Here is a 25,945-nt window from a genome sequence, read left to right as displayed (position 1 = left end):
TATGAGTCTTATTTTTTGCTTTGGGAATAAGCTTAGAATTTGTTAAAATGGCAGACATACTTGTAACTACCGTGTTAAGACTATTGCATTGAATATTTTGAGAAATTCCTATATCAGAGGATTGATTAAAATGCGAAAAGTATAGTTACCTTGAAAACAAAATGTATAAACGAAATTGTAGTCCGTTTTTTAATTCCATCCAATACACTCTTTTAATTTCAATTGTTTTTTTACATGATAAAATTTGAACCGTCGGATTTTTCCCACTTTCTTTTTTGTTAACAGCTGTATTTACCAAATGAAATGTTAATCAATGCCTGCTTTTGATTCTAAAGAAATTTAATTAATAGCCCTGACAATGTCCGATGCGAGACCTTCCGATGTTGCTGGGTAATGTATTCACCAATCTTACCGGTATCAGTGGGATTGTGACCATAATACCTTCTTGAAGACTGATTCATTTACTGAGGCAGGTGACAATAAAAATATACGGGTCGGAGACTAGGTGTATATGGTGTGGGTGAAATAGGCTGTTTCATGTGAATACTAGGTGTTATATCATTACATTCTTGAAGACTGTTTCAAGTGAGTATTTGGAATTGTGACAACAGTGCCAGTGAGACTGCTTCATGTGAGTATAGAATTTTGATATTGTTGCCTGGGAGACCATTTCATGCAAACATTAGGGGTTTTGACAAATACCTCTTGAAGACTGTTCCATGTGAATATAGCAGTGACAACGTCGTATGAGAAACCATGCCGTGACTGGGTTAACTTATCCTTCAATAATAATGGCAGAGGATGTAGCATTATCTTTTGAAAGAAAACTCAATTTCTTCAGTCCTTTCCTAGATCAGGTGTCTTACTGGCAGTAACTCTGCGACGGCGCCCTATAAATTGCTGGAAAATTTGAAACGTTTTCACTAAGTTCATATTTGCCTTGAACAGAAAAAACCATTAAGTAGACATGTTTAATATCCTATCAAACTTTGACCTTTTTATCTCTTGTTCTTTGCTTTCCTCTTGTTATTCTCTTCATCAAATGAAATTAGAAAACATCTTCTAAAAATAGGTACGATATATTTTTAACTGTTAAATTCGGGATGGTCGCCGCTGTTGGCCATTTTGTTTTTCTGATCTGTCCTAAAATCAAAATGAAACTAGGGAGAGAGGGAAACCTACGTATGAAATTTAAGAAAGATCAATCTCGTATTTCTCAATAAATAGTGATAACAAACTTTCATCGAGAAAATCCACGACTACCGCTTATCGGCCATATTGCTTTTCTGATCAGTTCCAAAATCAAAAGAGCACAATTATAGACCGAAAATTTATGTCTCTATATTAATATCCACATTTATCATGCCATTTTTAATGTTAATATTCTTAGTGACTATGCTCATTGTCAGGGGAGTAGCTTTCATAGCAAGAAAAAGCCCGGGCTTACACATAAAAAAAATCCGTGCTTAGAGTATGTCGGACAAAATTACAAAACTAAGGTTGAAAATAAGTATCAGGGGTTGAAGTTTTTTGTTAAATAAATAAAAAAAGCTGTCTCAGAAAACGACCAAAAACATCGTTGAAATCATGAAATTCAGACCCCTCGCCTGGGCTTACACATTTCTGCTGGGCTTGTTACGCCCCTGATTGTGAATGTTGCCATTAAATTATAATTTTAGACAGAAATTTTCAGTCCTACTTGTGAGATTTGAAATAGGCCCATTCCGTACTTTTCAAGAAATAGCAATAGCAATTATTGCTCTATGACTGACGACGAACGACAGACCATGGACACAGAAGGATTTGAAATACCCGTCCTTCAGTGCATAGTGGGTTAAACAATTCCCAAATCAGACAAAAACGAAAGTGAAAGTACGAGAGGCATATATATAGATTTCATCTAAGTCAATGCGATGCTTAGTAATAACGAACATATTGTACCGTGTGTCAGACGCTCTACTTTCCCGTGCAGAAGGATTTGCGTCTTCAGAAATCTTACTTTTGTTGGCATACATATCAAAATGTATGAAAATCGAGTAATAGATATCATCTTTTGATATAATCATGTTTGTAACATGACGGAATCCCGATCAGTGCACACCACACAATTCCATAAACACATGGAAAAATGATGGTGCAACAACTCGTTTGTTTTACAATATTGTGCAACAAGCATTTGTCGCTTTGAATTGATTACTCATGTTAACGATATTAGGCTCCCAACACTACAGGATCATCTACAGAATATGGCAACAGACTGCCAACTACATACATAGGCCAATATACGGGAAGAAACGGGTAAGCAGATGTTGACACACACAAGAAGATCATTTCAAATACGTTAGGTGGGCGCTTGTGTCATTGACAATAAAGGTACAGTAGCGCAATGGGTTAGAACTTTCATCCAAGTTTGGAGGTCATAAGTTTAATTAAAATTTAGATTTATAAAGTTGAAATTGTTAATGAGGCATGCTAGTTCTTTGTCCCTGGACAGCCAGGTTGTTTTGGGTTGAAGTAGATATTTTGAGGTCTGTTTGCATATAAAATGTGATCAATGCTTGTAACCTGTATATATGTAGAGGGCGAGAGAAATCTCACGTAAATGGAACTCTTGAAAGATTCATGTAAGTCTGACTCCATGTAGACCAAAGAGGCTAGCAAATAATTTTAGTCCCTTATGGTAATTGGGTAGAACGAGTCAGACTAATAATCTTTGGTTGCTGTAATTGGTTTAGATTTGTGTTCACCTCTAGTGCTAGTGCCTGATTTTATAACCGTCCTGTTAATAAAGTCAGAAACCTCAATATAGGCCTCTATTAAAGTGCACAATATAATGTACAGTGTATATATACATTGTATTAGCCCTGTAATGTAAATAACGTAAGCTAATGATACTCCCGCAACAAAGTTAATGGGGGTAAATAGAATCAGCTTATCAGTCGGTCCATAGACGAAACTTGTCCAAACAAAGTACCAATACCATCTGGAGTTGTATTCTCAAAAGTGGTTTTGCATTTCTACCCTTTCAAGAGAATTAATGACTTCATAAGTTAAAGCAAGGAGATTGGGTAGTACAAGGGATTGATACATGTCTAAGGAAATTCTAGGTTATATATAAAATGTTGGGGTCACTGGAAATGAAAATAAAACAATTGATTTGCATAAACTCTTTGCATCTGCAGGGAAAAGAGTGTATTTATAGCTATCCTTAGCATGACAGATGTAGTTTTTGCTAAGTTTGATTTTAATCTTCTTCAGGTTGGCACATTTGACACAGTTCTGTCATTAAGGGAAAAGTCTTCAGGCCAAGTTGTAAAGTTTTTTTCACTCAAGAGTATGGAGTTGCAAACAAATTCCAGGTCTGAAGAACTCTTTCCAGAGGGTAATGTAAATAAAAGTGAATCAAATACAGAAAGATCCCCGGAAAGTTGGCTGGAAGATGGCTTTGGTATTCTGTTTGATGAAAGTCAAAGTTCCAATGAATTATCTGTCAAGAAAAAGGAGGGGTCAAAAAAGGCAAAGGCCTGTATGAAGAAGGGCATGGAGGAGAATTTAGAGGATGGACCGAGTAAATCTAAAAAGAAAAAGAAAAATGCAAAAAAGATTTCGGAAATGCCAGATCACTTCATCGCTTTACAAATTAGGAATCCTGAGGTAAAAAAAAAGGGGAAAAAAAAACTTTGAAAAAAGAATGGAAAACATTCAAAGGACTTAAAATGAAAGTGTTTACAAAAAGTAAAACAAATCATAGACAAATTTTTGGTATGGTAAAATGGAATTCTTTAACAAAATCTATATTGTGAAAATCATTATATAAGTTAAAATTAATTATAAGCTTTACATAGTTCATACTTCTCTAGAGCTGTGGTATGTAAATGTTTTTAAAAGTCTTAAATTTTTATGTTATGAACATTGAATATGATAAGATGAATATAATCTTTTGATCATGATGAAATGATTTTTTTGTACATATAGATCCAGAAAGAATTTGCTGATGTTCAGGAAAAAATTGTATCCCAGAGTCCTTCACTAATCCACGCTATGGTGTCTGTCCAAAAACTCCACATTACAGTGATGCCTGTTTGTCTCCCGACTCAGGACCGTATAGACATGTAACTACTTTTAAATCCTCCTACTTTGTCTAAAACAGACATTAAAGGGCATGATGTCAGATAATTAATGTCACAACTTCATGTTAGTGGTATGATATCAGATGATTGTGTCACAACTTCATGTTAGTGACATGATGTCAGATAATTAATGTCACAACTTCATGTTAGTGGTATGATGTCAGATGATTGATGTCACAACTTCATGTTAGTGGCATGATGTCAGATGATTGATGTCACAACTTCATGTTAGTGGCATGATGTCAGATAATTGATGTCACAACTTCATGTTAGTGGTATGATGTCAGATGATTGATGTCACAACTTCATGTTAGTGGCATGATGTCAGATAATTGATGTCACAACTTCATGTTAGTGGCATGATGTCAGATAATTGATGTCACAACTTCATGTTAGTGGTATGATGTCAGATGATTGATGTCACAACTTCATGTTAGTGGCATGATGTCAGATAATTGATGTCACAACTTCATGTTAGTGGCATGATGTCAGATAATTGATGTCACAACTTCATGTTAGTGGCATGATGTCAGATAATTGATGTCACAACTTCATGTTAGTGGCATGATGTCAGATAATTGATGTCACATCTTCATGTTAGTGGCATGATGTCAGATGATTGATGTCACAACTTCATGTTAGTGTCATGATGTCAGATAATTGATGTCACAACTTCATGTTAGTGTCATGATGTCAGATAATTAATGTCACAACTTCATGTTAGTGGCATGATGTCAGATAATACTAAAAACATGATATCATTTATAGACACAATATTACATGAGTAATACACAGCTGTAATGTCACTTCAGTTACAGATAAAATTACCAGTTAAATGATTAGAATCAAATACTGCACCTGTCATGTATCAAGGTTAATCAACTGTGTGTTCATACCATCAAGATTGCCTTTTGAAGCATAGGAAATAAGAAGGAATGTATGCTTTCAGGAATAAACCAATAAAAATATTACAGATGGATCCCCTTTAATCTGGAAAGGATCTCATTTACAAAATACCCACTGTCAACCCTGTTTTTATGAACTTATTAGGGCTATTGGCCTGTAAACAAATATATTAAGAGGTCAACAAATTAAACAAAACAGTATATAAATAGTATGTTTTGATCTTTAGTAGACTGAATTAAACTACTGCTGTAAATAAAGAATACACACTTCTATTTCCAGAAAGATAATGCCCATTTTGAAATCCCTTCCAAAAACTTTTCCTTTAACATTGACTGCTGATTTTCTGTTCAGAGCCAAGTCTGCATTGGATGAGTGTGCTGCCAAACTACATACAGATTACAGGGACCGATTGATCGTGCTTGGAGTGGCAGGGATAGGAAATTTTAGGAATAATGTCTTGTTTGCTAAAGTTGCTGCATCAGATCCAAGTCAGCACAATGTTTTGCAGCACATATCTGGTAAATGGGTAGGATACGGATAAACAGTAACAAAGCTTGTTGACCTTGATTGAGATATTTTTGTAAATCACTCAGAAAACAGACAAAATTTTTGTAGACAAGAATTAAAATTTTCAACTTCAAGCCCTTAAAATATTCCAGAAAAATGATAGCTGATTGGCTATTTATAATCAAAACATTTTAAAGTTATCGTTTATACATTGTTGAAGTCACTAGCTTTTTCCAGTTGTTAAGTCTTTTTTTATAACCCAAACTCTTCACTAAATGTTTGACTTTTATATTAGACTTATCATTGCTTTGTTGTTTTCCAGATGTGGTGAATGACTCATTTGCTGAACATGGTATTAAAAATACTGACAAGAAGTCTGATTTCAAACCACATATTACGATTGCAAAGTTGTCAAAGAACTTTCGTAAACTCAGATTGGAAGGTGAGATATGTTGCAACAAATAGTGGTACTGGTGATGAAACAATTTCCAACAAAGATATTTAGCAGTTAGTGTAATACTTGCTATTAAAACGAATAAGATTAACCCACTTTCAATTATGTGAAATGTGTATGAATACAACAGGTATGGTGATAGATACAGGTGGTCCATTCTACATTTCGTTGTCTCTTCCAATATGTCAGAAGGGTTAATAATTTCAGATTTTAGATACAGGTCCTGTATTTATACTGAAATTTAAGCCCAAAACATTACTTTAACTTTAGTCAAGGATGTTGAAATCTAATAAGCTGACTCCAGACCGATATAAAAAAGTCAATAAAACAGAACTATTCAGACTAATTTCATCTCAGTCCTATCTTGCCCTGCCATACCTCAGGGTCTTGGAACTGAGCGTCCATCATTGTACAAATGACAGTGTTGTATTTATACCCTCTTACTTCATCCGAGTTTTTTTGATATAAAGGTATAAAAAAGATTGACCCTTCACTGTATGAAGACCAAATAGACAGACACTTCGGCCATCAAGTCCTTACCTCAATACAGCTCTGCTCCATGTTCAAAAAGGACCTGGCAACTGGTTACTATAAAATACTACACGAAGCAAGCTTTGGTAAGAATGTTATATTAAATTACCGGTATTGTTTGAGTACTGCAAATATGTAAGGTATAATTTTGAGAGTGGGATAGTTCAGTGCTTATATTAACATATTCTGACATATTTCTCTGTCTTGCTGCATAAAAAATATGGGAAAGAACCAAAACAGAGCCTAATATCTTGAAAGTATGTTTCCTTTTAGTTAGTCTAGTAGTTTAATGTAAATTTTGTCTTTCTTTTTCCCAATGGTTCAATGACAAAAAGTTTGTCACTTTTGACTGTTGAAAATCAAAATTTGTCTTCTTTTTAAGGTTTCAGAATCAAAGGTTGTCATTTTTTGATAGTTCAAAACCAAATTTTGTCAATTTTCGATGGTTCAAAACCAAAGTTTGTCTTTCTTTGCTGATTCAAAATCAAAGTTTGTCATTTTGTCATGGTTCAAGTTGTAATGGAGCAAGTATATATTTTCTTTGAAATCATTTATTGTTTTTGGCATTAATCTTTTCCATGGTTCAAAACAAAACTTAGTCATTTTTTTATGGTTCCAAACCATTTTTTTTCGATGGTTCAAAACCAAAGTTTGTCTTTCTTTGATGGTTCAAAACCATAGTTTTTCGTTCTTTGATGGTTCAAAACCAAAGTTTGTCTTTCTTTGATGGTTCAAAACCAAAGTTTGTCTTTCTTTGATGGTTCAAAACCAAAGTTTGTCGTTCTTTGATGGTTCAAAACCAAAGTTTGTCTTTCTTTGATGGTTCAAAACCAAAGTTTGTCGTTCTTTGATGGTTCAAAACCAAAGTTTGTCTTTCGTTGATGGTTCAAAACCAAAGTTTATCTTTCTTTGATGGTTCAAAACCAAAGTTTGTTGTTCTTTGATGGTTCAAAACCAAAGTTTATCTTTCTTTGATGGTTCAAAACCAAAGTTTGTCGTTCTTTGATGGTTCAAAACCAAAGTTTGTCGTTCTTTGATGGTTCAAAACCAAAGTTTGTCTTTCTTTGATGGTTCAAAACCAAAGTTTGTCTTTCTTTGATGGTTCAAAACCAAAGTTTGTCTTTTTGATGGTTCAAAACTAATGTTTGTTATTTTGTCATGATTCAAATTTTAATGGAGAAAGTATATATTTTTCTTTGAAATCATTTATGGTTAATGGCATTGATTTTCATATTGTAGGTTTTATTCCATTGTTGAAAAAAATAATACCCCTTGTGAACACCTACTCATAGTAGTCCTGTAGTGTAATGTTAATACATGTATATACAAGTTCCTATAACCTTGATGTTATAGCTGCATTATTGTGACCAGTGTTTATTATAAAGGTTAGCTTCAGACTTCTTACTACCACAAGAATTTCAGTTCCCCAGCAGTGACAGAAAAAGAAGAGTTATGTCGGGTATAGTACCTGAAAGTAAATATTCCCTCAGTGAAGACATGAGTTTTTTTTACATGTGGGATACCTTCAAGTTTTCTTGTATCTTGTATATAACCTATAAGTTATTGATGTAATCTGTTCAAACAAGATAAATTAGCATTAAAATTTGATTGCACCAAAATAAGTATGTTTACACTACAGTGTATCCGGTTAATTTTGAGGGAATGCTATTTTGGTAATTTGCGGTACATTTAGGCGATAGTGAAAGTAAAATTCTTGAAATAATGAGACATGTGTACGAGATGTCCTTTTACAGCCGGATTAGGAAATTCTTAATTATTTAATTATCATTTGATCATTTTAGAAGAAAATTGCAAAATATTTTGGCTTGTGAAAATTACCAGTTAAAGGATACAGTATCTCTACTTTAATGATTTTGATTAGAATTAATCGTTAGACACATTTTTCATTTAATATGTCTGGTATTTAATTTATTTTGACTTTATTAATAGGTCCTCAGCAAATTTCAAATTTGACATTAGAAAAGCAGTCAAGTGAAACATCAGCAGCAGATATTATTGTGCAGTGGAGTGTAAAATCGGCCATGGAAAAATGTATGGCTACAACTCGCGTGGTGGAGGATGAATCCAAGTATGTAAAACCAGAGGAAAGCAGACATGATACAGAACTTTTATCTAAACTTTCTGATAATGAAAAACGCACCAGGTGTGAGGAGGAATTAGATACAGATTCTGACTTGTGTTCAACATTAGTGAATGGCACTTTGCTGAAAAATGTCAACCACGATCCTGAAGTCAATCAAGTTGACTCATTTTCTAAAGTTGAAGTAGTCAAAGTTTCAACTGAGGAGGAAATTGAGAAAGTTTGTAGGTCTGAAGCAAATATCAGTTCAGATGTTAATACACGTGTTATTGAGAGTTCCAAGGAAGAAAAAGAGAGTAGTGATACTTGATGAGGTATAATACCCCAGGTAAACAGTATAGTGTGTTTATTGTCACAATGATGTATTGCCTTATATTTCAACATTATAAGGCTGTATCTAATCTATCTATACTCCGTCATCAATATGCATATCACTTGACATGTCTTTTGTCGTCAGTAAAATATTTACACATGTAGTTCATCAGCAGTGTTTAGGTTATTGAAGTTAGAAATCATGAAATCATTACATTTTCAAAATATTAAGAAGAATTCTTTGCATCATTCTCTTCAGGGCATTTTTTAAGGTGTAGTGTTTAGTTAGAAAACTTTATATTTTTTCATATATTTTTAAAGGGAGGTGAGGTGCAGTATACAGTAAAATCATATATTTTTGTAGAGTTGAATTTTCATAGTACCCTCTCCTCCAAACATAAAAATACTAAAAAATTGCTCAATATACGTCCTTAAACCAAGTATATCAATTTGTGGACATATGAATTTGCGGATCAAGATAGTTCACAAAATTAGCAAAAATAAATTTCCCACAAAAATGAATCATTTCACAGTATTTCTGTATGAGAGAGATACTTGCAGCATAACTTGACACATGTAAGAAGATATTGATAATAAAGACAAATATGACACATTAATGAATGCACATTTACAGTCATGGTGCTAAATTTTCATTTCTTTTTCTAAATATTATATAAACTTTTTCCATTATATTAGTTTATTGAATGAAAATGTTGAGGAATGAAATAAAAAATAACAAAAATAATTTGAAAATATTTATTTTTTGTTATTCTCCTAATTTTTACAGTCACATTAACCATATGTTGTGGCTGGTCATGATTTACAAATAAACTATAACATCACTTCATAAAATGAAGGATTTCAATAAATGACAATAAATTAAAATTTAGCTACTAAGTATCTAAAATAATTATCGTTTTTGTATCATGAATGAGCCTTTATGTCTGTGGGCATATTTCTGTTTCAACTATTTGTACATATCACAGATGTTGTGTCACAATTTATTGAAAATGTCTCCTTCCATCTTGAAGAACTACAAACACTTCAGTCATGTAAAAATCCTCTGGTGTCTTCAACTTTTATTGTAATCCAGTGTCCAATGGAGATTAGTGGGTGTCTAAACAAGAAATTCTCCGGACACACAGAACCTCGATTGACAGGAAGCCTTGTTTCCACTATGCAGACAATTTTTGTTGTTGTTTATTTTGATGGACACTCTGTTCTCGGATACAGTTAATTGGACGGAATGTTGATACAAGTCAGGTGATCCTTCTACCGAAGGCGAATCAGTGATGCCACATACACCCAGACGGATGCCACAGAGTTAGGGTAGGCATGTACATAGACTGCAAGGGCAAATTCCACATCACTGGTCTCGTGAGCATGCACACCAGTGGAATAGACTCGTTCATTGATGTATTCTAGATCCTTGAATGGCATGTTGATGGGGAATCCAGACACCTGAAATGATAACAATGTATCTAATAACATATAGAAGTATCTATAGATGTCTTGGACTGGCAGAAAACGTATTGCGACATATACAGTCATATTGAATTATTAAGCAGACTTCTGATAATGCATAGACATCACACTACAAAGAAGTTCGCTATTGATTTCCAAGTTACAGGTTCCCCATTGGTTTCTTAGATAGGATTTCTCATTTGGTTTCGTAGATAGGATTTCTCAGTTGGTTTCTATGCTAGGAGTTCTCCATTGGATTATTAACTAGGAGTTATCTATTTGATAAAAGCTTTTATAAGCTAGAAGTTCTGCATTGGTTTCTGTACTCCAGTGGTTTCTAAGGTAGAAGCTCCTTGATGATTTCTAAGCTAGGAGTTCTGCATTGGTTTTTAAACTAGTAAATTAGAAGTTCCTTATTGGTTTCTAAACAAGATGTTCTCAATTGGTTTCTAAGCTTGGAGTTTTGCAATGGTTCTTAGCTAGCAGTTATTCCTCCATTTCTAAACAAGAAGTTCCCTTTTAGTTTCTAAGTTATGAGCTCTGGATTGGTTTCTAAACTATAAAAAGTTCCTGTATGGTTTTTAAGCTAGGAGTTCTGGATTGGTTTCTAAGCTAGGAGTTCTGCATTGATTTCTAAGCTGGACGTTCTCTACTGGTGTTTTATGTATGTTGAGGTTATCCATTTGTTCACTATACTAAAATAACCATTTGAGATTTTAATCTTGATTCATATTAAAAAATCTTTTATTATATAGATAATGAAGGTCAATAATTCTGTATATTTGGGTTACCTTGTAAGTAGAGAACTGTTTCTCTAGTTCAGACAGATGTTCGCTACCTGGTGGTTTTCCAAGATTCTCCTCCAATCTGTAGATTTTAAGAGAAAATAGCAAAACATGTACAATATGTGATAACTGAAACAATATTTGGAAACCATTTTTTCTAATATATAACTACTTCTTCTTTATATGCAAATTTACTGGAATAATATTTGAATATAAATTTAAGTTATACATCAAGTGTCATGAATGAAAAGATTATCATCAAGACAAAATAATTCATACATAGCACTCAAATTAAATAAGAAAGAAAGTTTTCACACATTCACAAACTTACACTGGTAGGATTTTCCTCATGATTTGTGTGCAGTGTCTGTTCCAGCGAGTGATGTATCGTGATCGCCAATCCATGATCCTATTCTTTAACATGTTCTCTATCTTTTCCTGGATGTCTCTTGCTCCATTTGGATCAGAGTTTATATACCGCAAGGCCTCAGGCTTTAAAATGATAAAAAGATGAAATATTTTGATTAAAGTAACTGACTGGCACTCGCTCAAATGCTTCAGAGTGTTTTTGTAAAGTACAGGTACTTTGTACCATTTATCGACAACCTGTAAGTACATGTATTGTAATAACTGATATCTCTTTGTCCTGTAACAAGTCTGTCTCCTGACATTTGACTGCTTGGTCATCTGGACTTAGTACACGATAAATGTTGTAACAATTTCACAGGAACACTGTTTTACCCATGTTTGTCTTGTCCCCATCAGTTGTCACTTTAGCTACTTCACCATTGTAGGAATTTTGTCAACTACAAAAATACCTTGGAGAAGTTTGAAATTCAGAGTTCTAAGATCACGGTTACAGTAATTTGTCACAACCTGATATCAATTTGCATGGAGCATTTTCATGTTCTTACCTGTATAGATGGAAGTGACCTGCTGAAGGATCGTGTGAAGAATGGTCTCCAGTCTGATGTTGATTTGAGGTCAAATCTCATCTGGGATGGCTTATCATACTGCTGTATATTTGCGTAGATCTGGAAAGAAAAATATCTTGCCTTTAAGCTATAACTTAAACAGAAACTGAGAGATACAGATGCCATTAAATATTCTGATAGGTAACTCCTCAGGGCATAATCTCAAATAAAACTGCTCATATTTTAATCTTCAGATTTTAGGTTTCAAACGATTCTTACTACTGTGGAAGCATCAATTTTTTTTTATATTAACAAGCCATGACATTTAATCAACAAAGATAATGGGACTTGTAATGCTCACCACTGCCATTGTGATAATAGCATATAGTGAGGTCTAATTTATGAAATAAGAAGACATATAGAGGAAATCCTGAGTTTTATGATGATTCCACTCCTTCCCAAAGTGTCATGCTGCAGTTTTAAGAGTAAAAGCATGAGAAAAACATGGTAATTTATCTGTCAACCATACTTTCTCCTATTAATTCAGACCAGCTGTTGACAAAACATCAGCAAATACACTTGTAATTCTTATGACATAAGATGTGTGATGTTTGTGTTGTTGTTTATAAACAGAAAACATGATATTAATTTGCTTTCTTTTCAATTCATTAGTGCCTATGACATTTACATATTGCTCTTTAAATGATTTTTGAAACAAAGGCAACCACCATAATGCTGCTGCTATTTTGTTTAAAATCAACATATAAAATACTAATTCTATTTGAATAAGCCCTCCCCCTGAGATTAAGTCAGCAGCAGTGTGTATGCCCCTTGGGTTTATTTCAGAAAAAATTCAGTATTACAAAGTCTCTATAATGTATAAGGTAGAAAATGAATGAAATGGATATAGGAACACTAAACTTACATTTTCTGCATCCACTAGGCAGCCAACTGTCTGTAGAGGGCAGTAGTTGTCATGGACACTGTAGTGAAGGCCTGTCCCAGCATTCCAGATCCAGAGATCGTTTCCTTCCTCTGTCATAACGTAGGCTGTGGGACCCTCTGGGATAGCGGTGCCTATAAATAATTATGATTCATAATTACATTGGTTGGCCAGTACAGATCAGATAAACTTTTACATGTGTTCAGTTTCTATAAGACCACCTAAAATATGGATACCTGTATAGTTATTTATAGTCTTTACATTTGCATATGACTCCTATAATCAGCTTTACTGCTGCTTTGACACATTCGTATACAACCCTGTGTAACTATAATCAGCCATATTACAGCTTTAGACACATTTGTATACAACCCCTGTGTACCTATAATCAGTTTTACTGTTGCTTAGATACATTTGTAAACAATCCCTGTGTACCTATATTCAGCCATATTACAGCTTTAGACACATTTGTATACAACCCCTGTGTACCTATAATCAGCCATGTTACAGCTTTAGACACATTTGTATACAACCCCTGTGTACCTATAATCAGCCATGTTACAGCTTTAGATACATTTGTATACAACCCCTATGTACCTATAATCAGCCATGTTATAGCTTTAGACACATTTGTATAAAACCCCTGTGTACCTGTAATCAGCCATGTTACAGCTTTAGATACATTTGTATACAACCCCTATGTACCTATAATCAGCCATGTTACAGCTTTAGATACATTTGTATACAACCCCTGTGTACCTATAATCAGCCATGTTACAGCTTTAGATACATTTGTATACAACCCCTGTGTACCTATAATCAGCCATGTCTTCTTCTGCATTGACATGAAGTAGTTGGCTAATAAGACTGCATGTTCTTCCTCGTCACCAGCCATCATTTGTAGGAATTGCTGCAAGAGAGAAACAGACAACCTGTCAATCAACTTTTAAACATCTGCAACATGTGACTTATTTCAAAACAAACTGAGAAGTAACAATAACTCTTAAAATGACACCTAAATTTAGGACAATAAACTGAGTCGAAACCTACATATGTTAAACTGTATATAGTTAATTGGAAACTGGTAAAAAATTTGATGTCAATCCAACAATCCTTGAAGGAGTTTTTACAATTTCTAAAAATCCTGTAAAATTTCATGCTTTTTCATTTCCCCAAAATTGGTTCTTTGTTTTCCTAGTTTTGTGCTGCAATGCAAGTGCACCATCAAAATGTAAACCAATTTTTTTTTACAGCTCAAAACATGTCAAAAATTTTATTTGATTTATAGGAAATCAATATTTTAACTGCTTTACATCTGCAACTTTCTGAAAATAATTGTAACCAACAGTGATACATAAACATATAGTACACATTATACACATTGAGGGGTTTATAAACTACTTCTTGGGCATAAGAAATAGATTTTTTATTTTATTATCTTGTTCAGACAGCAGGTTATGTTGAAATGACAAGAAAGAATTTAAATGATTTTCAGTTTTAGTTTGCAATACAATAAAAAGCACACATACCGAGCTGGTACTCCAGATGTCACAGAGTCCTGGGAACACAACCGAGTCAGAAATGAAGGGAATCATCGCCACAAAGTGTGCCACAACCTCCTACAAATTCGAAATAAATTAAGGCTTATGACTGTAAGGATCTTTTTCTTTCATCTAACATTTGAAGAAATTTGCCTCATCAAGAAAACAAAATATAGAAGAATCATTCCATATACTTTCATTATTATGCTGCTACAAACATCAGTTGGCCACCTCACGTTCGTATTGGTGAAGAATCAGGTGTTCTGTAACTATTTGTGAGGGGAGAGAGAGAATGGGCAGGCAGAAGCCATTAAATTAATGATAATAAATTGTGTATGATGAGGGTCTAAAATGATAGTTTACATAATCGAATGAGGACCAGAAAAACAAAAACTAAATTGAAAAAAAAATTGAGGCGATGGAGATTGCTAACAAGTGTCTTCTTGCCCTCCATGCCCCTAACAATTATTTCAGGGACAGCTCTCAGAGTATGGTCTTGCTCCATTTGGTCCAGATTCCCTGACAGAGTATTTTAATTTTTGAGTCTAAAATGTAATGAGATTCCATTCAAAATGATGAGACATTACACATATGTATAACAGATATCAATCTGGTAGTGATGACAGGGAAAACCCACATCCCCAAATATTCAAGGGGTTATGATCACTAAACATTATTACCTTTTTGTGATCTCAACCCCTGGAATTTCAACAAGAGGCCCATGGCTATAACAGTCACATGAGTTCAGCTCATGATTATTGAGCAGAATTTGTTTAAATGATTTTCATGTATTTGATACCTATGACCTTGAATGAAGGTCATTAATTTGAACAAACTAGGCAGCTCTTCATTCCAGCATAACACAAAGCTAATATTAAGTCCCTGGACCTCTTGTTATTGAGAAAATGTTGCTTGAAGATTTTATTTAGCATCTTTGACCCCTGTGACCTTGAATGAAGGTCAAGGACATTTATTTGAACAACCCTGGTAGCCAAGCATGCTACTGGCCCAATAACATGACCCTGGATCATTTGGTTATTGAGTAGAAGTTGTTAAAAGATTTTAACACATTTGAACCCTGTGACCTTGAAAATAGGTCTAGGTCATTCGACTGAACATACTAGGTAGCCCTTCATTCCATTCGAGCATGCTACTGGCACAATACCATGACCCTGGGCCTTTCGGTTATTGAGAAGTCAAAAATGCAAATTGCTTACAACGCACAACAGACAACACTGGACAAAAGGTGATCGCAATAGATCATGAGACTTCGTCTCAGGTGACCTAAAAATTGGTAAAACATATCCCATCAAAATACTGAAAGTGATACTTGATTTGGACTGAATGCAAAGTATGAAGACTTGTATATAATGTAATTTCATTAAGTGCATTTAATGATATATGTATTTGAAAAACAGCACTGTACAATTACTGGTAATAAAAAATTATTAAAAAAGTCCTGAGAAGCTTATTGATTTGTTTACATGTGAATTCCTTGAAAAACAAATGAATGAAATCAAAGAAAACAAGACTATCAGTAAAACTGATGAATGCTTGGAACACAAGTTCACTGGACATAAAATTTTAACAAACAGCAATAAATCTATAATTAAAGGGTTGCAGCACTGAATTCGGTACACTATACATCCTCTTAATATGACCAATGTATACACCAAGTTTTATAATCCTAGCTGCAATGAAAGCAAAGTTATGCTCTGGACACAAAAGGTTTTACAAAGGGCAATAACTTTGTAATCTAAGGGTTGCAAGCTTTGACTGTGTTGGACATTGCACTTTGCTTTTTGTATGACCAATGTGTACATCACTTTTGATTATCCTAGTTGAAATGCTGGCAAAGTTATGTCCCAGACAAAAAACTTTAACTGCGGGTAATCACTCTGTAATTAAGGAGTTGTTGCGCCTGAATTTGGTACACTACACATTGCTTTAGTATGACAAATGTATAATGATCCTTACTAAACTGTGGGTAAAGTTATGCTCTAGTTACGAAAGGATGAACGTAAAGACAGATGGATGGACAAAGTATTGACTATATGTTTCCCCGAAAAATTGCAGGAGTTAATAAAACCCTCAGGAAATTACTGAATTAGAGTATCCAGAAAGCCATTTAATCTTATGTTAGAAAAGGAATGCAAAAAGATAAAGAGGAGTGTATTATGTAAAGACACATCATAGAAATCTACCAACACACTCACATCAGCCTTTTGATTCTTGAGATCTGCTAACAGTTCCTCAGGTGGTTTCAGCTCCTTGAAGTATCGTGTTATAAATACAGATTTCCCATTTACATTGATCACAGTTGTTTTGAATTCCCTCTTTGGAAATTTTTCTTCCAGTTCTGTCTGCCACTTTTCTGCATATTGTAGCAAGTCTTCCGATTCATTTGTTGAAAACTGACAACAAAGTAAAATTCATATGATTAAATCAATTATTATTCTTCTGATTCCCTGCTGAAAGTAAAATCAAATCCAAAAGATTGAAATTTTCACATCAAATTGTGAGTGTATCCAGAGTAGGCTGATAGTAAAATCTTATCTAACCGCATTAGGATTCATACAACACATGGCTTTGGAAAGTGAATTGTAAAGTATTCAAATAAATGAGGTGAGCCAGTATTGTAAGGTATTGAGGCTGTTCCTGCAGTGGATGTTAAACTTTCAGGGAGATATTTTCAGTCTGATTTCCCTCCGGAATGTTGAATTATCGCGATCAGTCTGCCTGGTCTTATAAGACCCATTGCAGGTTAACATCGAAGAATATAATACACATATGATTAGTTTAAACTTATTTCAAATTTGCAAAGAAACAGAGTTTGACGACAAAGATATCATAAATCTCTATTGGACTGATGTTCTGGACTATATACAAAGGATCCCACTTAATACATTATCAGTCATTATGATATCCCACTGATTATAATATTTTTCTTGTACCAACTTTTCCCCATATAAATCAAGGAAAACAGTGTTTATTATGATACAGTCCAACACGAGAAATTAGTTATTATGATTTTTTTTGGAAGGCAATCAAAATTTCATCAGCCAAATCTCAGGTAAATTTTATGTACGTGTCCCCATTATGACACTAATTACTGCCCAAGGTCACCCCGCACACCTGTGTTTGTACAGTTGAACACCTCCAGACATAATCCTTCAGACTTCAAAACAGAATTTATAATTTTGTTCAGTTTCAGATTGATTTGTTTGAAAAACTCATATTTGACTGTTCGGACCACATCACTTGTAGGCTGGATGACCTACTTTAGTTACGACTGTTCTCCACTAGATTGTTTTTCGTTTTATTTTCGAAGCGAAATCAAGCAAAGAGTAGAGAGTAGGAAAACTATGGCAGGCAACCTAGTCTACTGTTGATGTTGTCAGAAATAGGTCAAGAGTGATGTCATAATGTGATGAAAACACATTTTGTCTATTTCATTCAGTTTTTATCAAAAAGCAATTCAAATGTTTGATCAAATGATATATCATTCACATGAATTTTATAGTATTTTCTACGTCACACCATGAATTGTAATCGTATGTTCCAATCGTTTTAACAAAACTGAGTCAATAAGTATATAGGTTATCCAATGAAAACACGAGGTTATAGGTCATCAGCCAACCTGTTTGAGGATACACAAAATGGACCCAACTGATGCATTTATCCATTCTTTCACCAAAACAACATGCGAAACACAATGGTGCTTCATTCATTCTTGAACATCTACCACTACCTTTGAGAAATAAACGGAATTGAATGCGGAAAGACAGCGAGATGGATGTATTTAAACTTGATTAAACGTTTCATATGACATTCTGACTGACATTTACACAGAACAATTTCTATGTAACTTCCTTTTTTATAAAAGAATGCATTTGTTAGTAGTTCACCTATTCAACAATCACCACTGTGTTTTTCGCCTGATTATTGAAGGATATTCCACTACCGGTTTTGACAGAACAATCATCTCAAAATTTCTTTATCAGATATTATAATATCCAGGATATCATATTTTTTTTCTGGAAAATAGTATATCATAATAAGCACAGTATAATTAATTTAAACACAGGTATTAGGAAGAAATATATCATGTTGGTCTTACTCGTTCTTTCATTGGCTCAGCAGGTGACAAGGGTGGTTCAATAGTGATGAAGAGGCTCAGGTAGGTATTCTCCTCTTTGCTCCCAATATTGATGTCGGTATCTGCGCCCATATTTTGGTCATGGGAGTATCCTAACAACACTGGCGGTGATTTCAAACAGAATGTACCCTCAATCTAAAATATGTTGACAAGACAGGTGTTCACGATAGGATAGGGGTAATAGTAAGTCTGTACAAATACATTATGATTTTAGTATTACATTGTATCGCATCATATCCTATCATATTGTATTACATGGAAAGAGGATAGGGTGTACAAAATTATCACAATCTATATAACATATGAAAATATGAAAAAAGAATAAAGAATGAAATCTTGAAATTAAATATTAGGGCCATGTTACTTTATCACTCACTGAAATTAGAATAGAAATTTCAGTAGACTTAAAAATATATAAGCTTGAATTAAATATATCTTCCTTCTTTAGGCCAGTAATATTGAGAAAGATCAAAACCTTGCGGTAGTGTGATAAGAAGGGTAAATTACCTTGCCGTTAAAGTAGATGGTTGAGAACGGTATTGTGAGGTCCCCAAGCCATCGTTTCTCTATCCTCTGGTGAAGCGTAGTGCCCCTGTTTCTGTCATCCTACAAACACAGGTAATTAGGTATATATCAACAGGGCATTTAATTACAAATCACCTACAGCTGTTCAATAATTCTAAATCAATTTTACATTTTATTTACTCTGTCTATTTATATTGATATCATCTTATCTGATGTTGTCAACTTTTTCTTTCCATTTCAATATAAACTTTGTATACAATGTATTGAAATGTAGGGTACTTTACTCAATATCACTTATAACACTAATGACAATTAATAATTTAATAAAATTGCATGCAAATCTATTTCATCAGAAAACAGATTTATTAGAAATGTAGCAAGTGATCCTTTTAACAACACAGTTTTACCTCTTGTATGTCTACAACCACTTCATCAAACAAATTGAGGTAGAGTTCGTCAGTGATGGTTTGTAAATTGTTCGAACTGTAGTCATCATTTGGAGCCCTGTAACAAAATATTACCATGAAATATAGGATTTTTCCTGTAGAATTAAACAAGACAATTTCACAAATTACAGTCCCCCACTCAATGCAAAGCACATTATAAGACAAGAATGCACTGCAAGTAAACCCACTACCCCAGTAAGGTGTTTCAGTGACTACTAGTAGTGTAGGAAATAGAGACTCGATAAACCTTTTGATTTAGGTCAAAGGTCAAAATGAAGGTCAAAGTGACATAGCCCAGAAGAAGAAGTGAAAGAATGGAAGGAAGGACAGACAGACATATTGCAGAACTATAGTCTTCACCGGTTCCAAGATGGGGGACTAATAAATATAAACCTATCTTTAATTTATCACATCATTTCACTGTTATATAAATATCCATATATGACAGAACATTTATTTTTATTGCAATAACCTATAAGATTTTCTCAACACAACCATTTTGAAATGTTTTGTTTGTACAGGACTTGACATCCATGCAACAGCTATGTTCATATGAGCACTGGCACCAAGAGAAACACCAAGATTTGAAAATAGAACACAAAATTAAAGAGCAGATCGGAGTGAAAGGAAAACATCATGAAAATCAAAGGTAATGCAATGAAGGCAGCCATTCATTGTTGTCTCTTCATTGCTCTCTTGGCATAATACATGAAAGAAAACCCCTTATTCTGCATGAGACAACTTTTAGTTGCCTCTTACAATCATGCAGTGGGATGAGGCAAACAATTCTTAGGCTCTCATACCCCTCTTACAGAAGATCTTAGAGGAACAATCCTGAACCTGAAGAGAGTGCCCTAAAATAAGATGCCTCATACTACAACCAGTGAGAGACAACAAGGATATGCATTCCCTGTCTCCTACATGGGTCTGAAAAAATTATCAAATATTTCTATTTGAATGGAATTTTCATCTATATCTTTTTCAAATTCAATTTTTGTGGACATACTTAAATGGGATCTGAAGTTCCTCATTAAAGCTTGGGTTCGGGCCATCTCCCACCACCGTTCGCATGGATGAGTGTTGGAATACCACCTCCACAAAGGGACGGACCAAAGTCTGCAAGAAAGATCAATCTTCTGTGTTTAATGATTGGCAGTTGTATACCGCATAACAGGTAATATTTGAGGGGATTTAATTTCACTATGACAAAAGCAAAAAATTAAACATCAAATAATGCATGGATATCAATGTCAACACTTGTGAAGTAGCACAAAATGAAATACCTGTGAACTGCCTACACCTGGGACAAACGTGAAATATTAGCAACATCGAATTAAAAACTATACAGTACTTCTTAACAAATGTTTTGATTCCCATGTTAAAACTTCTATTTCCATTATATATCATATTTATTTATATATACTGAACTTTGTGCCTAAAATATCTACTATTAAATTTATTGAAATGAAAAGAGAACACATCATACTTACATCACCAACAATATTTTTGACTGCCATGTTTTCTGTATCAGTCCCTCTAGCCGTAGCAGAGCCACTAGGTTTACTGAAATGTATAGAAATATCATTTGATATTGAAATCATAAGACTTCTTTGCCTTATTAACCACTTCAGTGTTTCTTTCAAAATCAATTAATCTTGAATTTTGGTATGGTCTAAATTCTGTTTGTTTTGTGAAATTTCAGAATTTGCATGAAATGATTTTTTTTCATAGATTTTCTTTTTAGATTTCTTCAAGCTTGCTATACATATATTACTTTGAACCAAAGGAAAAAATAATTACAGAGCCTACAGTCAATAACTAAATGGTAGCTGCAACATTACAGCATCATCATACCTTATGATACTGCTGATAAATCTCCTAGCTTTATTTTCACATATATACCACATAACATGATTTTTGTTTGTTTCCATAACCCAATAGCTGCTTTTGTAGGCAAAGGACACAGAATAAGTGGATATGATGGAGTGTGGATATTCTGATTCAATTTCTACTATAAAAGGAATTTTCTCTTTTTGGGGATGAAACATCAATTTGAAATCTTTGGAAACATGAAATTATCTTTCACAGAAAGTGAACTGGATGTTTGAAGTTAACTTAACTAGCTATTTGGAATATTTACAGATTTGTTTTTGTCATGTAATATTCTCAAAAGTGGATCTAACAAACTGATTTCACCTCATGCATCGATGATTAAAACAACATCATGTTGTGATGTGCTGTTTTTCAAACGTGATTTGTACAAGAAAATCACTTGTGACCACTTGTATCCAATCAGTGAAGAACAAATGAAGAGGCAAAATGTTTTAATATGTGATTTTTTTTTCACAAGACAGCCATCTGTGAATGTGAATGAAAAGCTTGTGTTGACTTCACCTCGTAAGTCATGTGTATCAGTAAACATACATGAAAATCTATCTTTTTTTCCCCACATTAGAATTCTAAGTTCATCATTTTATAAAATTTACGTATTAAATTCAGGAATCAAATTGTGTCCTCAACAATGACAATTTTTAAAATAAATTGCAATCTGTTACAATATTACTTCTTTCAGATAAAATCTTTGAAAATCAAGAAAATTTAGTAATAAGAGATCAACTATACATTCTTGATATTTTTTTAATGCAAGTGTTGGGACACAGCATTTCCTCCGGTAGATAACTTCTTCATTCTTTATTGGATGGTGATGTAATATATTATTTAATACATATTTCTCTACCATTAATTATATGATAACATAATACCCATGCAATGGTTAATTCTTGAATGCCAATCACCTTTAGTGAGAACAGGGATGCATGTCATATATTTTAAAAAGAGGAAGGTATTTAATACATTAAGAGAGATAACATGGAAAGATTGAAGAAAATCAAATTGGTCCTCGAAACAACTCTGAGATATTTAAAATTTCAGATGGAAGTTTCACTAACACGGGTTTCTATTACTACTTTACAACACGGACAATTACCAGGGTGTCCAAGAAAGAAAGATACAGCTATTCACCAGTTTAGGGAATGAAATAAATGTACAGTGTATTTTCTTTCTTTATTCCTTTTTTCTTAAATAGAAACTGTTCTGTTTGTTGGTCAGAAGTATTACCTTAGCGTCAGTGCATGAAATTAAAGTGTGTGACAGATTTGTTTATACAATACATGTACTAGCATTTCCATACTGGTCAAGACCAATGACCAGGTCAAAGCAAGTTGATATCCACTTTGAGGTATTATTAATGAAATCATAAACCACAAAATTATAACTCTCTGTTGAAAAGATCACTTTAAGCTATTTAAAAAAAAAGAAAGAAAGAAAAAGAAAAAAAAAGGAAAGAGGAAGGTATTTAATACATTTTTTCTAGACTTAAGTATCGTGTATGAAAATTTTCAATTTTGTGCACCGGCTGTTAAAACATATATAAAATGCTATATAAGTGGTTCACTGCTTTGACATGGATGCTCCTTGACTTGTATGACTGCCAACTACAAAGTGTGTTAGTAAGAGGTCTGAGAGCTTGACCCTTGGTCAGCGGTTATGGGAGACAGAACTCCTTGACCACCTGTTTACATACAAGTACCTTTCATCTGCAAGTCTGTTTGTTGAGAATATTAATAAAAGCATATAAAAATCAAACTTATCTTAAAATGACATTACAATGTTTTTCCCCTTAGCTACTACAATAATATGAATATCACCTATTAATGATTATCAGAATTAAAAATCTTTCTGATAATTCAAAAGTGGTAATCTTGGAAAGCGTTCAAAATTTGATCATTGTATTCTTGGATGTCTTGGATATGTAGAACTCCAATCTATGTCTATAAAATAGGTATACTAACAGTGTACTAAAAACAAATTTTGATTGTGTCTCAATGAGTTTACATGTCTTTTTCAGAATCAAATTGAAAATACCACTTCTCTAAAGCTAACTTCTAAAACCATACATGATGAAAAGATATTTCACTGCACACATGCAGAATTTATCCAAGAGTGACAGTAAATGTGAATGTTTTTGCAGTGATCCATTTAAGATCCACTCTGGTTATTTGATTTCACTTTAGACCTAAATATATGTTACCATACACTAAAAAAATTACGGTTTTAATATTATTCTGAAAATTTCGTTTTTGAGAAGATCCTATCCAAGAGTCTCCAGAATGATAAACTGTAAATTACATAAACTTTGTGAATCAGTTATTTTTGAGTGAATAAATAAAACGAATCAAATTGAAAAATTAACATTTATTCTACTTTTTTCATACAGAAACTTTTTTTGATACACTATATAGCTGTTGTTGTTCAAATCTCAATGTGAAAAATTCATTCCTAGAATTTCAAAAAAATTATTTTTTTCACAAAAATACAAAAAATTGCTTTACTTTGATGTTGTGAGCTCCTGGAAGGAAATTTCACATCAACCACATGTCACAAATTTTCACATCAACAATGAAAGCATATATGACAAAAAAAAACAATCAAAGTTTTTCTGCGGATATATGAATTAGACATTTACATTAGTAATGAATTGTAAACATCCCTTGTGATACTTACATGGAAGAGCCTGTCCTAATTGGGACATAAAGGGCACGCGTGATATTGACAAGGATCTTCACCTCATCACCTTTAAGCACCTGGGCGGTAACCTTCTTCCTTTCCTTTCTCTCTGGTCTCAGCGGTCGTCGCCGTTCAGTAACTCTCAGCAGGCTGGTGCCAATCATGCTATAGTTTAATAAAAAATTACAGTGAACTATTTAATAATTAAAGATTAATATCATAGTTTATGGATATATATTTCTAAAACCAAGCATCCTATAAATTTTTGGCCTTAATATGAGGCACAATTAATGAGGACAAAGTCACACACAGAGAAAATTGAAGCTATAGTAGCATCACATTCTCATTTATCCAACAGTGACACAAATGGTGGTCTCACAAGGTAGTCTGATTAGAAGACATTTGAGCTTTTTATTAAAATAAATAAAGGAGATCTAGTAAGGCTTAATTTATTATAGTGATAAATAGATGTGCCTTATAAATAGGTATATCTCTACCGAGCAGGGAGTGACATTGTCAGGCAAGTTTAATTATTGGTATAGTAACAGAAGAAGTGGTCTTACAAAACAGGTAGTCTTACGAGACAGGTTCTACATTGGGAACAATATCATCTTTAAGTTAGTGGTGATATACTGACGCTATGTTAGGTACTGCCTCCTCCAATACAACGTCCTCAAGTCTCTTCATGTGGGCCAATATTCGGAATCTCTGGATCACTTGTTCCCTCACCTGTATACATCCAAAGTCATATTTCAGTCATTGTTCTCTTGTTGTCTGTTGTCCCAAGATCAAAAGATCAAAGACAAAAACGCCAAACACAGCTCATGGCATTCATAGCTGAGATAAATGCCAATTGATTTCCGTATCTCAAAATAGTTGTCCTATATACACATACTTACCCTCTGCATGAACTTTGCCCTGTCTGCTCGATGAGATTCTATATCATCCTTCCTGATCAGTTTCGTTTCTTCTCTCTTCTTTTTTTCATATTCCTTCAATGAAATAAAAATTTCTTGTTAAAACTTCAAACCACTGCTAATCCTCAAAATCATGGCTCTCTCTGCTCAACCCCCATCCCTACTACAGATTCTTTAAAAGCAGACGTACTGAGCTGAATTTCACAATGAGCCCAGGTTCAGTTGATGCACCTTATCAGCTAGCACCTCTAAATTTTCTCTGAAGAAGTAACTTAATAAAGCATTGGTATGTATTTACCTTTGCATATGAATGCATATATTAAATAACAAACACACATGTGAAATATTGTCCCATACATCTGGCTACAGTGTATTGCAAATTTTGAGTATACCTGTTGGCATTTTGCCAACTATTATATGCATGGCTATAAACAGGAGATTTGGCAAACTTACTATCAAACTGGCAAACATCCAAAAATGTGAGACTGATGTATAAAAAGATTCATATAAACTTCCAAAAATGTTTCTCCTGTTAGATCCATATTCAAGAAAGATATTTACAGAACGTTTGAAAGACCATGTTCTTTACAAATATTTAAAAATATCATATTAAGAAACATTTTCCTGCGGATTTTGCTTACAATATTTCCTCCTTACCAGTTAATTGAAATTTTGACAATATGAAAATAAATAAACAAATTTTTTGTATTCAAATCTTAATGATTTTTCAAAATTCAAATCTTG

General features: G+C 33.6%; 2 protein-coding genes across 2 annotated transcripts in view; one reads left to right on the top strand and one right to left on the bottom strand.

The window, feature by feature from the left end:
- Positions 1-1,996: 1,996 nt before the first annotated feature.
- Positions 1,997-9,655, top strand: LOC132547148 (A-kinase anchor protein 7-like). Its single transcript, XM_060210904.1, has 7 exons — positions 1,997-2,298; positions 3,259-3,654; positions 3,976-4,112; positions 5,388-5,554; positions 5,866-5,985; positions 6,468-6,614; positions 8,479-9,655. Exons 1-7 carry the CDS (start codon positions 2,200-2,202, stop codon positions 8,937-8,939), a joined length of 1,527 nt encoding a protein of 508 aa, XP_060066887.1. The 5' UTR covers positions 1,997-2,199; the 3' UTR covers positions 8,940-9,655.
- Positions 9,656-9,862: 207 nt separating this feature from the next.
- The window catches only part of LOC132547145 (coiled-coil and C2 domain-containing protein 2A-like), a 40,289-nt gene continuing 24,206 nt past the window's right edge, over positions 9,863-25,945 (bottom strand). Inside the window, exons 26-41 of the mRNA XM_060210900.1 lie at positions 25,184-25,276; positions 24,922-25,013; positions 24,282-24,449; positions 21,209-21,281; positions 20,725-20,834; positions 19,680-19,776; positions 19,255-19,353; positions 18,709-18,882; positions 16,805-17,002; positions 14,577-14,666; positions 13,861-13,957; positions 13,030-13,181; positions 12,105-12,224; positions 11,522-11,682; positions 11,197-11,272; positions 9,863-10,402 (exon numbers count right to left, since the gene is read on the bottom strand). Coding sequence (XP_060066883.1) covers positions 10,214-10,402; positions 11,197-11,272; positions 11,522-11,682; positions 12,105-12,224; positions 13,030-13,181; positions 13,861-13,957; positions 14,577-14,666; positions 16,805-17,002; positions 18,709-18,882; positions 19,255-19,353; positions 19,680-19,776; positions 20,725-20,834; positions 21,209-21,281; positions 24,282-24,449; positions 24,922-25,013; positions 25,184-25,276 — 1,989 coding nt within the window. The 3' untranslated portion in view covers positions 9,863-10,213. The remainder of the gene's footprint in view (positions 10,403-11,196; positions 11,273-11,521; positions 11,683-12,104; positions 12,225-13,029; positions 13,182-13,860; positions 13,958-14,576; positions 14,667-16,804; positions 17,003-18,708; positions 18,883-19,254; positions 19,354-19,679; positions 19,777-20,724; positions 20,835-21,208; positions 21,282-24,281; positions 24,450-24,921; positions 25,014-25,183; positions 25,277-25,945) is intronic.

The sequence above is a fragment of the Ylistrum balloti genome, unplaced genomic scaffold (genome assembly GCF_031769215.1).
Source record: "Ylistrum balloti isolate Yb309-2 unplaced genomic scaffold, AGI_CSIRO_Ybal_v1 Utg369936, whole genome shotgun sequence".
Taxonomy (NCBI): Eukaryota; Metazoa; Mollusca; class Bivalvia; order Pectinida; family Pectinidae; genus Ylistrum; species Ylistrum balloti.
This window is presented reverse-complemented; position numbering and strand designations above follow the sequence as displayed.